This window comes from Salmo trutta, chromosome 35 (genome assembly GCF_901001165.1).
Source record: "Salmo trutta chromosome 35, fSalTru1.1, whole genome shotgun sequence".
NCBI classification, from domain to species: Eukaryota; Metazoa; Chordata; class Actinopteri; order Salmoniformes; family Salmonidae; genus Salmo; species Salmo trutta.
Window position 1 is genome coordinate 31,833,710 of NC_042991.1, and position 13,720 is coordinate 31,847,429.

The 13,720-nt window shown below is 40.5% G+C and overlaps 1 protein-coding gene across 1 annotated transcript in view; it reads right to left on the bottom strand.

Moving 5' to 3' along the window:
- LOC115174424 (uncharacterized) overlaps positions 1 to 12,784 on the bottom strand; it is a 45,912-nt gene extending 33,128 nt beyond the window's left edge. The window contains exon 1 of the mRNA XM_029732928.1: positions 12,589 to 12,784. Coding sequence (XP_029588788.1) covers positions 12,589 to 12,679 — 91 coding nt within the window. The 5' untranslated portion in view covers positions 12,680 to 12,784. The remainder of the gene's footprint in view (positions 1 to 12,588) is intronic.
- Positions 12,785 to 13,720: the final 936 nt, after the last annotated feature.

Sequence of the window (13,720 nt, forward strand, 5' to 3'; positions counted from 1 at the left end):
CCATGCTCTACCAACTGAGCCACACGGGACCATGTCACAGTCACCTAATCATCCCTAGCGTACAATTGACTCATTCATCGCCCTCCTCTCCCCTGTAACTATTCCCCAGGTCGTTGCTGTAAATGATAACGTGTTCTCAGTCAACTTGCCTGGTAAAATAAGGGTACAAAAAGAAAAAATGGTTTAGCCACGTGCAATCAAGTATTGAGTTTAGCTAGCTAAGATCAAGGAATGCTCATGAGAAGCGAATATCAAAGGAGGTATTATATAATAACTTTGTTAAATGAATAGATTCACATACAAGACATAAAGCTAGAGGATAAGAGAACAAGGGTATTTTTTTACATTTGTAACATCTGAAGGTATAACTTTCTCCACCCAAAACCAACGACCAGTCAAACGATACCAAGTTTACAGTGTAACCTGACCTCCAAGGCCCAATCTCCACAGGGTGTCACAGCATCTAAGGGCTTGTGTGGGGGATGAGAACAATGTAAAGAAAAATACAGATTTCCTGAGAAGACAATAAAACCTCTTTGCCTATAGTAATTCAGAGTTCCCTCTGTCCAGATACAAATTACTACAGAGATCATACAACCATATACAGTTGAAGTCGGAAATTACATACACTTAGGTTGGAGTCATTAAAACTCGTTTCATCACATTCCCAGTGGGTCAGAACTTTACATACGCTTAATTAGTATTTGGTAGCATTGCCTTTGAATCGTTTAACTTGAGTAGCCTTCCAATTGCTTCCCACAATAAGTTGGGTGAATTTTGGCCCATTCCTCCTGACAGAGCTGGTGTAACTGAGTCAGGTTTGTAGGCCTCCTTGCTGGCACACGCTTTTTCATTTCTGCCCACAAATTTTCTATGGGATTGAGGTCAGGGCTTTGTGATGGCCACTCCAATACCTTGACTTTGTTGTCCTTAAGCCATTTTGCCACAACTTTGGAAGTATGCTTGGGGTCATTGTCCATTTGGAAGACCCATTTGCGACCAAGCTTTAACTTCCTGACTGATGTCTTGAGATGTTGCTTCAATATATGCGAATAATTTTCATTCCTCATGATGCCATCTATTTTGTGAAGTGCATCAGTCCCTCCTGCAGCAAAGCACCCCCACAACATGATGCTGCCACCCCCGTGCTTCACGGTTGGGATGGTGTTCTTCGGCTTGCAAGCCTCCCCCTTTTGTACCTGTTTCCTCCAGCATCTTCACAAGGTCCTTTGCTGTTGTTCTGGGATTGATTTGCACTTTTCGTACCAAAGTACATTCATCTCTAGAAGACAGAACGCTTCTCCTTTCTGAGCGGTATGACGGCTGCGTGGTCCCATGGTGTTCATACTTGCGTACTATTGTTTGTAAAGATGAATGTGGGACCTTCAGGCGTTTGTAAATTGCTCCCAAGGATGAACCAGACTTGTGGAGGTCTACAATTTGTTTTCTGAGGTCTTGGCTGATTTCTTTTGACTTTCCCATGATGTCAAGCAAAGAGGCACTGAGTTTGAAGATAGGCCTTGAAGTACACCTCCAATTGACTCAAATGATGTCAATTAGCCTATCAGAAGCTTCTAAAGCCATGACATCATTTTCAAGAATTTTCCAAGCTGTTTAAAGGCACAGTCAACTTAGTGTATGTAAACTTCTGACCCCCTGGAATTGTGATACAGTGAATTACAAGTGAAATAATCTGTCTGTAAACAATTGTTGGAAAAATTACTTGTGTCACGCACAAAGTAGATGTCCTAACCGACTTGCCAAAACTATAGTTTGTTAACAAGAAATTTGGGGAGTGGTTGAAAAACAAGTTTTAATGACTCCAACCTAAGTGTAAGTAAACTTCCGACTTGAACTGTACATATGGACAGAACCAAAACAAATCATCAAATGATTCTGTCTAATCGCAGCACAATCTGCAGAACTGGGATGGCTGTATCCCCCATATATTATATATATATATATATATATATATATAACATTCTGTTGGTTGCAAAAATGTTGTATAATAATTTAAATCCAACGTTGTTTTGTGTATCAGTTCATAATCCATGTGACATTGAAAATCTCTTCCCAACTATTTTGCAAACTATATGGCACAGCTGTCAATTTTTTGTCCTTAAATGAAACTGGTATCTTTTTTATTTATCACAATTTTCTTTAACCAATTTTGTTCTTTAATTCAGGACCAACAGACAAGCTCCTTACTCTCTCCCCCTTCCACTTGCCTCTTCCATTTTTGCGGTAATGCTACAATTACTTGGTTGTAATTTTGAGCAGAGCAGATATTTCCATATATTTTTGTTAGCTACACTCCACCAGTCCTATTTATCATATATTTTACAAAGATTATACCGTTTTTAAAAAGAAAATCCCAAAATAGTTGTTTTTTATCAATTACTATATTTGAGTTGAACCATAATATTTGTTTTGTCTTTTCTGGTAGATTAAACTAAAATTGCAACCAACTTTCTATGGCTTGTTTTAAAAATAGCGATATTTTGGAGATTATTTAATTTTCAAATAACCAAATGTAAGAGGTTGTAATCTGAATAAAGGGAAAAGGGCCATTCTTGAACGTAGGGTGAGACATTCTTACTAATCTGCTAGAGAACCAGTTCAGATTTAAGTATAACTTAAGTATAACAGGTATTCTTCTTTCCATGCAAGATCTTATTTATTTTTGCTAACTTTCTATTAAAATGTATTGTAGTGAGATGATTTCTTTCGGGATATGAATACAGAGTATATCCACTTCACCGTCAGACCATTTTATTGGTAATTTATACGGTAATGTAAAAGTTACATTTTTTAGTGATCCAACACGTCAATAGTATAATTATCATAATTTGGTTGTAATCCAGAGGTTAGAAAAATGATCTGGATCATCTATGAGGCTGTGGAGGTCAGCGTACAATGACCTCTGTTTATAAGTCCTGGATTTCTAGCCCCTTCATATTATTGTAGGATCTGATTTTAATAGCTAACATTCCGATGGCCATAATAAATAGATACAGTGCATTCAGAAAGTATTCAGACCCCTTCACTTTTTGTTACGTTACAGACTTATTCTAAAATGTATTCAATTGTTTTTTCCCTCATCAATCTACACACAATACTCCATAATGCCAAAGCAAAAACAGGTTTAGAAATTTTTGTAAATGTATAAAATATGAAAAACTGAAATATGCACTGTGGCAGACAGCAGGGAGAATTGAGGGGAGTGGTTATTGAGGGAAGATATCTTGCAGCCCTCTGGCTCCATCCCCCAAGCCTTATATGGATTTCCTGCCCCAACGAGACAAGGCTGTGATGCGTTAAGCCAGGGAGTGCTTGTGGATAAAGGAGGAGGCAGCCTGCACAAAGGGGCAGAGTGGGAGAGAACCAAGAGTGGTAGGAAGAGCGAGAGAAGCGAGAACAATATCTGTGTGATTACCCGTTGTGACCTGGACTGTAGGGTTATCCCCCTTTTGTACCGGACCGGATTGGCTGAGGAGTGTGAGGATTACCCCTGGAAAACGGAACGGACAACGAGAACAGCTTGTGGACTGTGAGGTGATTGGTGCATATCCCCCTCTTCCCCAGTGTACCAAAACCCCTAATAAACTTCCCATTTGCATTCTATTTGTGATACTGGTGCATGTTTTGTTACTGAACTTGGTGACGTGGAAACCCCACACCCTTGAGCCTGCTACACCACCAGCCACCAATACTCTTCCTAGAGCTGGCCGCCCGGCCAAACTGAGCAATCGGTGGAGAAGGGCCTTGGTCAGGGAGGTGACCAAGAACCTGATGATCAATCTGACAGCACTCCAGAGTCCCTCTATGGAGAAAGGAGAACCTTCCAGAAGGACAACCATCTCTGCAGCACTCCACCAATCAGGCCTTTATGGTAGAGTGGCAAGATAGAAGCCACTCAGTAAAAAGATACATATCAGCCCGCTTGGAGTTTGCCAAAAGGCACCTAAAGGACTCTGACCATGAGAAACAAGATTCTCTGGTCTGATGAAACCAAGAACGAACTCTTTGGCCTGAATGCGAAGCGTCACGTCTGGAAGAAACCTGGCACCATCCCTACGGTGAAGCATGGTGGTGGCAGCATCATGCTGTGGTTAAGTTTTTCAGCGGCAGGAACTGGGAGACTAGTCAGGATGAAGGGAAAGATGAACGGCGCAAAGTACAGAGAGATCCTTGATGATAACCTCCTCCAGAGCACTCAGGACCTCAGACTGGGGCGAAGGTTCACCTTCCAACAGGACAACGACCCTAAGCACACAGCCAAGACAATGCAGGAGTGGCTTCGGGACAGGTCTCTTAATGTCCTTGAGTGGATCCGCCAGAGTCAGGGCTTGAACCCAATCTAACATCTCTGGAGACCTGAAAATATCTGTGCAGTGACGCTCCCCATCCAACCTCACAAAGATTGAGAAGATCTGCAGAGAAGAATAGGAGAAACTCCTGAAATACAGGTGTGCCAAGCTTATAGCATCATACCCAAGACTCGAGGCTGTAATTGCTGCCAAAGGTGCTTCAACCAAGTACTGTGTAAAGGGTCTGAATACTTATGTAAAATATGATATCAGTTTTATTTTTTTATAAATTGGCAAACATTTCTAAAAAACTGTTTTTGCTTCGTCATTATGGGGTATTGTGTGTAGATTGATGAGGATTTGTATTTATTTACTCCATTTTAGAATAAGGCTGTGACGTACAAAATGTGGAAAAAGTCAAGGGGTCTGAATACTTTCCAAATGCACTGTATATATGTCAAAAAAAATCTTGCATATCTTCATTTATTTCCACTATTAACAAATAATATGCGTAATAATGTAGGCAGTTCATATGAAGGATTGTTAACTTTAACCCGTTCAGGCATTACAAAAATGACATTTTTGGCAAGGAATTCTTATTTTGTCAAACAATTATTGTGATTCATCTTGTATTGTCCCTAAAATATTTACCCCATAGCAACACACACACTCATTAGGGGAAGGGTTAGCTAAAAGGGTTAAGATTAGGGTTAGGATTAGGGGAAGGGTTAGCTAACATGCTAAGTAATTGCAAAGTAGCTAAAAAGTACTATCACAGTGCTAAGTCATACCGGACGGATTTCTGCCTACTTGAACGCCAATAACTCAGATACACATGAAAATATTAAATGACCAAGGAAATCTATAAAACATCACTCAGAGATAAACAAAAACAATATAACATTCAAAATGGGTGAACCTTTCCTTGGAAGTAAACATCTGTCTTATGTAACAATACCCAATGTGTGTGCATTACATAAGTTTTCAGACCCTTTACTCAGTACTTTGTTGAAGCACCTTTGGCAGCGATTACAGCCCGGAGTCTTCTTGGGTATGATGCTATAAGCTTGGCACTAATGATGCACCGATATGACATATTTGGCCTATACCGACATACCGATAACCGATATAATTTTAGCAGGCTTTTAAGTATTCTAGTACAGTTAAATATTTAACACACACACACACATGGACACAGAGGTCTAAGGCACTGCACCTGCAAGAGGCGTCACTACATTCCCTGGTTCGAATCCAGGCCGCATCACATCCGGCCGTGATTGGGAGTCCCATAGGGCGGCGCACAATTGGCCCAGCGTCGTCCAGGTTTGGCCGGGGTAGGCCGTCATTGTAAATAAGAATTTGTTCTTAACTGACTTGCCTAGTTAAATAAAGGTTACACACACCCGCACACACACACACACCACACTGACCAAAAAGTTATTTTCTCCATTACCAGTAAAACATAATCAAAACCTATTTCATTCACTCACTTGCTGTGCTGTTTTGTTGTTCATTTGTTCAGTCGTTTCATTCTCAAACAGGATTTCTATGGAACGCCGTTTGGGTCTTTGCGTGTCAAAAAATATACTATTTAACACTATCTGACGTGTCAGATAAGCTTCAGGACCTGAATATGACTGCAATCAGGACCTGAATATGACTGCACATCACATAATAATTGAACGCGTTCATAATTTTTTTACTTATTACACATTGATTACACTATCACTCGTATTTCATATGTCACAATGATTCATCGATACGTATGCTATGATGCTGGTAAAGTTGTCTCGCGCACCTACAGTGCTGGTCATAAAAAAAAGCTAGCTAGCTCATGGATGCAAATAATGTTCTTCCCCAAAAACATAGCAAGATGACATGATCTGTTTCAGTAGCTATAGTTAACTAGCTAACTATATAGCTAGGTGTCATCATCTAAAATAACCCTAATTTATAAGACAGTTCTTATTTGATTAATGGTGGTCGGACCCATCTATGTGAAGCTAGCCACAATAAGGATTAGCCACAATAGTGGACTTTGCTGTTAGCCTTCAAATAAAAGTATGGCATAATTCTACTATTTGTATTCATTTGCATCACTGTCAATGACATACTTTTATTTTGAAGGCAAACTGCAAATTCCACTATTGTGCCTAATCCTTATTGTGGCTAGCTTCACAACACATAACCCAGTGAGGTCGAGCCTCACTAGTCAGATGAAGCTAGCTGGCTGCTTATAACATTAGCTATGGGCAACAGGGTTAAATAGCTGGCTAGCTATTTATTTTCATGAACTGAAATTCAATTTCAATAGGCGAACAACAAGTGGCAACCTACTTACTTACGAGGATTCCTAAATCATTGCTAAGAATAAAGAAAATGACTGCAGTATTTACTGGTCATTGTTTTCAGGCTGGTTGTATTGGTGCTAGCTAGGTACCAAGCTAAATCTAGCTACCCCAGAAGTTGCGGTCGAACAAATTATGCTTTATTATCAATGCGGTATTGTAAATACGTCGTTCGTGGCCGGTGTTTGCTTGTTTGCTGACTTTTTTGTACAGCTTTGACAATGCTACTGTATCTTTTTGACACGCAAAATCCCAAACGGCGTTTCATAGTATGTATGTCGTGAAGCTAATAGCAGTGACGCTATTGCTGTGTAACACCGGTAGGGCAACATCGGAAAAATGTTGACCGGTGCTCGACTCGTCGGTGAAAGTCAAAATCACCCACGACAGAGAAACGTTGATAATTCCATTATCTTGGCTTTAATGGATTTCGTCATTGAGTTGTCTCGCTGAAATTGTGTTACTATTTCAAAGGACTGCTTGACTTGTTGACTGCTCGATCCACACAGCAGACATTGGGGGCTAGTTTAGGAATGCTGTGTTGCACGTATAGCTCAATTTTACATGGCATCATTACGTCATGTACCTTTGTTATTTAGGTATGCACGTCATCAGCTTTGACATTGGTTTAGCACATCGGGTGTTAAACTAGACATCGGCCGATACCGATGTTGGCAGTTTTAGCTAATATCGTCCGATTCCGATATGTTCACCGATATATTGCGCATCCCTACTTGGCACACCTGGATTTCTCCCATTCTTCTCTGCAGATCCTCTCAAGCGCTGTCAGGTTGGATGGGGAGCGTTGCTGCACAGGTATTTTCAGGTCTCTCCAGAGATGTTTGATCATGTTACAGGGCTCTTTCTGGACCACTCAAGGACATTCAGAGATTTGTCCCGAAGCCACTCCTGCATTATCTTGGCTGTGTGCTTAGAGTCGTTGTTCTGTTGGACGGTGAACCTTCACCCCAATCTGAGGTCCTGAGCGCTCTGGAGCAGGTTTACATCAAGGAACTCTCTGTACTTTGCTCCGTTCATCTTTCCCTTGATCCTGACTAGTCTCCCAGTCCCCACAGCATGATGCTGCCACAACCATGCTTCACCGTAGGGATGGTGCCAGGTTTCCTCCAGACGTGACGCTTGGCATTCAGGCCAAAGAGTTCAATCGTGGTTTCATCAGACCAGAGAATCTTGTTTCTCATGGCCGGAGAGTCCTTTAGGTGCCTTTTGGCAAACTCCAAGCTGACATTTTACTGAGGAGTGGCTTCTGTCTGGCCACTGCCATAAAGGCCTGATTGGTGGAGTGCTGCATAGATGGTTGTCTTTCTGGAAGGTTCTCCCATCTCCACAGAGGAATTCTGGAGCTCTCTCAGAGTGACCATCTGGTTCTTGGTCACCTCCCTGACCAAGGCCCTTCTCCCCCGATTGCTCAGCTTGGCCAGCTATAGGAAGAGTCTTGGTGGTTCCAACCTTCTTCCATTTAAGAATGATGGAGGCCACTGTGTTCTTGGGGACCTTCAATGCTGCAGAAATGTTTTGGCACCCTTCGCCAGATCTGTGCCTCGACACAATCCTGTCTCGTAGCTCTACAGACAATTCCTTTGACCTCAGGGCTTGGTTTTTGCTCTGACATGCACTGTCAACAGTGGGACCTTATATAGACAGGTGTGTGTGCCTTTCCAAATCATGTCCAATCAATTGAATTGACCACAGGTGGACTCCAATCTAGTTGTAGATACATCTCAAGGATGATCAATGGAAACAGGATAACCTGAGCTCAATTTCGAGTCTCATAGCAAAGGGTCTGAATACTTATGTAAATAAGGTATTTCTGTTTTTAATATTTAATTAATTAGCAAAAATGTAAAAAAATCTATTTTCGCTTTGTCATTATGGGGTATTGTATTGTAGATGGATTAAAAACACAATTTTCTTCATCAATTTTAGATTAAGGCTGTAACGTAACAACATGTGGAAAAGGGGAAGGGGTCTGAATACTTTCCGAATGCACAGTATCATAATAATTTGATTGTCCCGGATTTACATTTACTATGTTACGTCTAGTCTATGAGACCAGGCTGAGCCACATTAAGGGGATGGGGGTGGGGTTAGAGGTTAAACCCAGGACAGTTTTTAGGGAAACACTTGTGACCTTCTCTCGTTGCGTTTAACCATGGAAGAAGTGTAGCCAGCAGTTAAAGCTTAAATTGAACTGCGTCGGTAGACCTACTCTGTCTGAGGTGGAAAGGTGGGCCTAACTTTTGAAAGTGCCATGCTGTAATAGACAAAAACGAACCATATTTTGTAAGTAGAGCAAGCATTGAGTATTTCCCTCCCCACTTTAGCTGAGACAGGTAGAAACGTACTCTCTACAAGACAATATGTATCCCAAGGGCATAGACAGATATTTTGGGGGGATAGGCCTAGAAAAATGTGGATAGGCATTATTTCTACTTATTTATTTAATTTATTTTGCGACGTGCACCGTATATTATTTCGTAATACAATCGTTTTATACTAGTGCATAGTACTTGGAGCAAACTCATTACATACACAAATAATTACCTATATCCCAGCATATTAAAACAAGACAGTAACTTTAGACCAGTTGCCAACTTGCCAACAACATAAAACTCATCTTCAGACGCACTTTGATCTCGATGGGCAAACGAGCCTATATTTGATGTTACCATTTATTCCACGGCGAGCAGTAGTACTGTAAAATGGTACCTTACCTTTACTAGACGTATCATAAGGCGTGACTTACATCACAAGGTGCAGACAGCGAGGCTTTTAGTTGAATATGGTGATGATTTCATCATAATCCAATGTATCTGTCAGTTCACGCTCAAAAGACAGCAAACTGAAGCGGTTCAGCCGGGCACTTGTCATTGATGTGCGAAGATAATTTTTTATCCTAGTTGTTGTTGAGAAAAGTCTCTCCACACTGCATGATGTCATTGGACGTGTGACAATGATCCTTAACAGAGTTTATATTAGGGAAAATATCACCAGGGCAGCTGTCAAGTACACTCATTATGGAGGAAAAGTCACTCTTTCCCATGTTCATTTTGCGACTCAACTGCTAAATAAAAACAGTGAATTCAGCATCCTCAATTGATATCGCATAATGATCGCATGTGGTCTTCAGCTGCTCTTTAGGGCCACAGGTTTGGGATTCTTTGGAAAAGGAGGCTGCCGTTTGCATGATCCCGTATGTGTCTTCTTGAGATCTTGAGTTCAACTCAGAAGTGATGGGTCGTTTGCGAACGAGTCGGCTCTTGTAGGTGAACGTTGGGAGCCGGCTCGCATATCAGATGAGCCAAATCTATCTATAGAAATGTAAAAAAATGAAGATATCAATAATCAAAATATTTATATGAATAGAATTAACTAATTCAAAGAACGAATGGATGCTGTTTGACGAGAGAGCAACTGGGGATGCAGCACGAAGGAATCCCTCAGCAGATGCCTCTTGGGGATCGAGGGTAACCTAATCCCACTGACGGGATTGCTAGCAAGGCGGGACATTCAAAACATCAAAAATCTAATAATTTCAATTTCTCAAACAATCAACTATTTTACACCATTTAAAAGATAAACATGTCCTTAATCGAACCACATTGTCCGATTTTCAAAGAGGCTTTACGGCGAAAGCATAAAGTTAGATTATGTTAGGAGAGTACTTAGCCAAAAAAGTTCACACATCCATTTTCAATTCAAGGACAGGCGTCACCAAAAGCAGAAAACCAACTAAAATTATGCACTAACCTTTGACAATCTTCATCAGATGACACTCCTAGGACATTATGTGACATGAAAATAGTACAGCCACAACATTTTCATTTCCTGCTTGTATTTTTTCTCAGGTTTTTGCCTGCCATATGAGTTCTGTTATACTTAGAGACACCATTCAAACAGTTTTAGAAACTTCAGAGTGTTTTCTATCCAAATCTACTAATAATATGCATATTCTATTTTCTGGGCCGGAGTAGTAACCTGTTTAAATTGGGTACGTTTTTCATCCGGCCGTGAAAATACTGCCCCCTAGCCCCAACAGGATAATGGAGGTCCGATCCTATTTGGAGGAGCCTGCAGATCCTCTGAGCTGGTGGAAGAACAAGGCCTCTGTCTACCCACGGCTTACTAAAGGCATGACAGGGAGACTCTGCATAGTGGGCACATCCGTTCCCTCTGAGAGGGTCTTCTCAAAAATGGTTAAAATAATTAATGAGTGAAGAAACCGCGTCAACCCCTCGAAAGTGAAGCAGCTTGCATTTCTGAATGCAAATCTCTCATAAAAGCAAAATATGGTCTGCATTGCTGTGTGCTGCTGGTTATAACATGGCAATAAAGAAGAGAGAGAAAAGAGGGACCAGTTTAATGTTTTAAGTGGGATGCTGCAGTTTTGCACATTGTTATTTATTTTTCTTTGATATGGTGCAAAATTCTATTATGTTGTTCAGATTGTATTCGTTTTGAATGGTTAGATTTATATGCACTTTGTTTATATACATTAAAAAGTTATACTTTAAATGCAAATGTTTAATAGCATTATTTTTCATAACAAATAAATGCATTTTTAAACACAATGTATTTAAGGTAGAGAATGATTTCATAAATTTTTTTTTTAACACCAATCATAGTCAAACTATCCCAAACTGTTTGACTTTAAAAAATACAAAACATATATATTTTTTAAGAGCCGTTTGGGAGCCAAAAGAACCGGCTCTTTTTGGTGAGCTGAGCCGAACGAGAAATCCACTGAAAAGAGAAGGAATACATATCACTACAACTCAGTAATCTGTCTAGAATAGTGTTCCAAAATTGCCTCAGGTCACTGTCACTCTTGATGCTGGATGTTTTCCCTAATGCCAAATTTACAGGCAGTTTTCGCTGCCGTGATGCACTCACATCCCAATACCATCTCTTCAGTTAGCTTGAGAACTTTATCAAAGTCTCCACCTGAGTTATCTCTGAACGTAGAAAATATGCTTTTGAGGATTTAAATTAAACCAATACAGTACGTCACAGATAATGTAGAGGTTTGTAATGCCTTCGCAGCAAAATCACTAGTGTCAAACAATTTACTAAACCAGAATAACATATATAAGGACGTCTTGTTCTGGATTTGTGATAAGAGGGCATCGGCTTCTATTTTGGTTTGCCCACAAGCCTCTGAAAACTCTGCAAGAACCTCTAAAATGACATCTAGCAGTGTAGCTCCCTCCAGTAACCACGAACACAACGGTTGGTTGATTTTAACTGGCGGTTTTATTCTGTAGTTTTAGTCAGAATTATCACCTTCCGTGAGAACTATAAAGTAAATGAAAATACAACTGTGCAAAACTGCAGCATCCCACTTAAAACATTAAACTGGTCCCTCTTTTCTCTCTCTTCTTTATTGCCATGTTATAACCAACAGCACACAGCAATGCTGACCATATTTTGCGCACTCTTTCAACTTTCTTGTCTTATGAGTTATTAGCTTGTTATAACTCTGAAGTGCTTACATACATAAAAACAGTTTAGCCGGAGATATAACAGTATCTATTTTTGTTACATTGTAATAAAATACCCATAGAAAATACATCTCACATGCGTTTCTTTTAAAAATGTAATAAAATAAAACAATTTATATTGAACCATTTCAGGGACATTTTTGGGGTATCCGTGGCTATGCCGCTGATGTGTCCCATGTACGGTCTATAACAGTGTATTGCATTGGGGACTATGGAGGGGGTGGAGAACGAAATGCTGCTGGGTATGCAAAACACAAGACTGTTGGTTTGCCATGTTTTACTCGCCTCTAGTTGACTAAATAAATACAATTCTTATTAAAGCAAGCACACGCGTCGGGGTCGGGACCGAGGCTAACTTACTCCGTAAAATTCCTGTAAAGAGATCAAGGAAAGACATAAATATCTTACCGTCAGGGTTGCCCAAAACACACGTGGCTACATAATACAATAGGCAGAGTATTAATATTAAAGGCTTGTTGACATCCATATGTACAAACATATTAAGTAACTAGAGAAACAGTGCTCAAACTTTTCCGCGTCTATCACTGAGTACAGGTTGAAAAACCCCTCAGCGGTTGCTGCGAGAGGATGAGAGGAAGTTCCTGTTTAAACGTCAGTGTTGAACAAGCTGTGTCACGGAGTGAAGGACCGTGTCCCATTCATTTCCTGAAAACGGTGAGAAACGAGGGCAAGAACCATGTACTCTACCTTGACAAATAATGGTGCAGTTCAGTAATGAATGTCTTTGAGATAATTTTTCAATCATATCCAAAACCAGGAGTATCAAATTCCACTATTTGAATGATGCACTGTTTGCATGTATGTATTACAATTATACACTTCAACAGTGACTCATTCCTCCTGACAGAGCTAGTGTAACTGAGTCAGGTTTGTAGGCCTCCTTGCTCGCACACGCTTTTTCAGTTCTGCCCACAAATTTTCTATAGGATTGAGGTCAGGGCTTTGTGATGGCAATGCCAATACCTTGACTTTGTTGTCCTTAAGCCATTTTGCCACAACTGTGGAAGTATGCTTGGGGTCATTGTCCATTTGGAAGACCGATTTGCAACCAAGCTTTAACTTCCTGACTGATGTCTTGAGATGTTGCTTCAATATATACACATCATTTTCCTACCTCATGATGCCATTTTGTGAAGTGCACCAGTCCCTCCTGCAGCAAAGCACCCACAACATGATGCTGCCACCCCCATGCTTCACGGTTGGGATGGTGTTCTTCAGCTTGCAAGTTTCCCCCTTTTTCCTCCAAACATAACAATGGTCATTATGGCCAAACAGTTTTTATGGCCAAACTATTTTTGTTTCATCAGACCAGAGGTTATTTCTCCAAAAAGTATTATCTTTGTCCCCATGTACAGTTGCAAACTGTAGTCTGGCTTTTTTATGGCGGTTTTGGAGCAGTTGGCTTCTTCCTTGCTGAGCAGGCTTTCAGGTTATGTTGATATAGGACTCGTTTTACTGTGGATATAGATACTTTTGTACCTGTTTCCTCCAGAACGTGGTACCTTCAGGCATTTGGAAA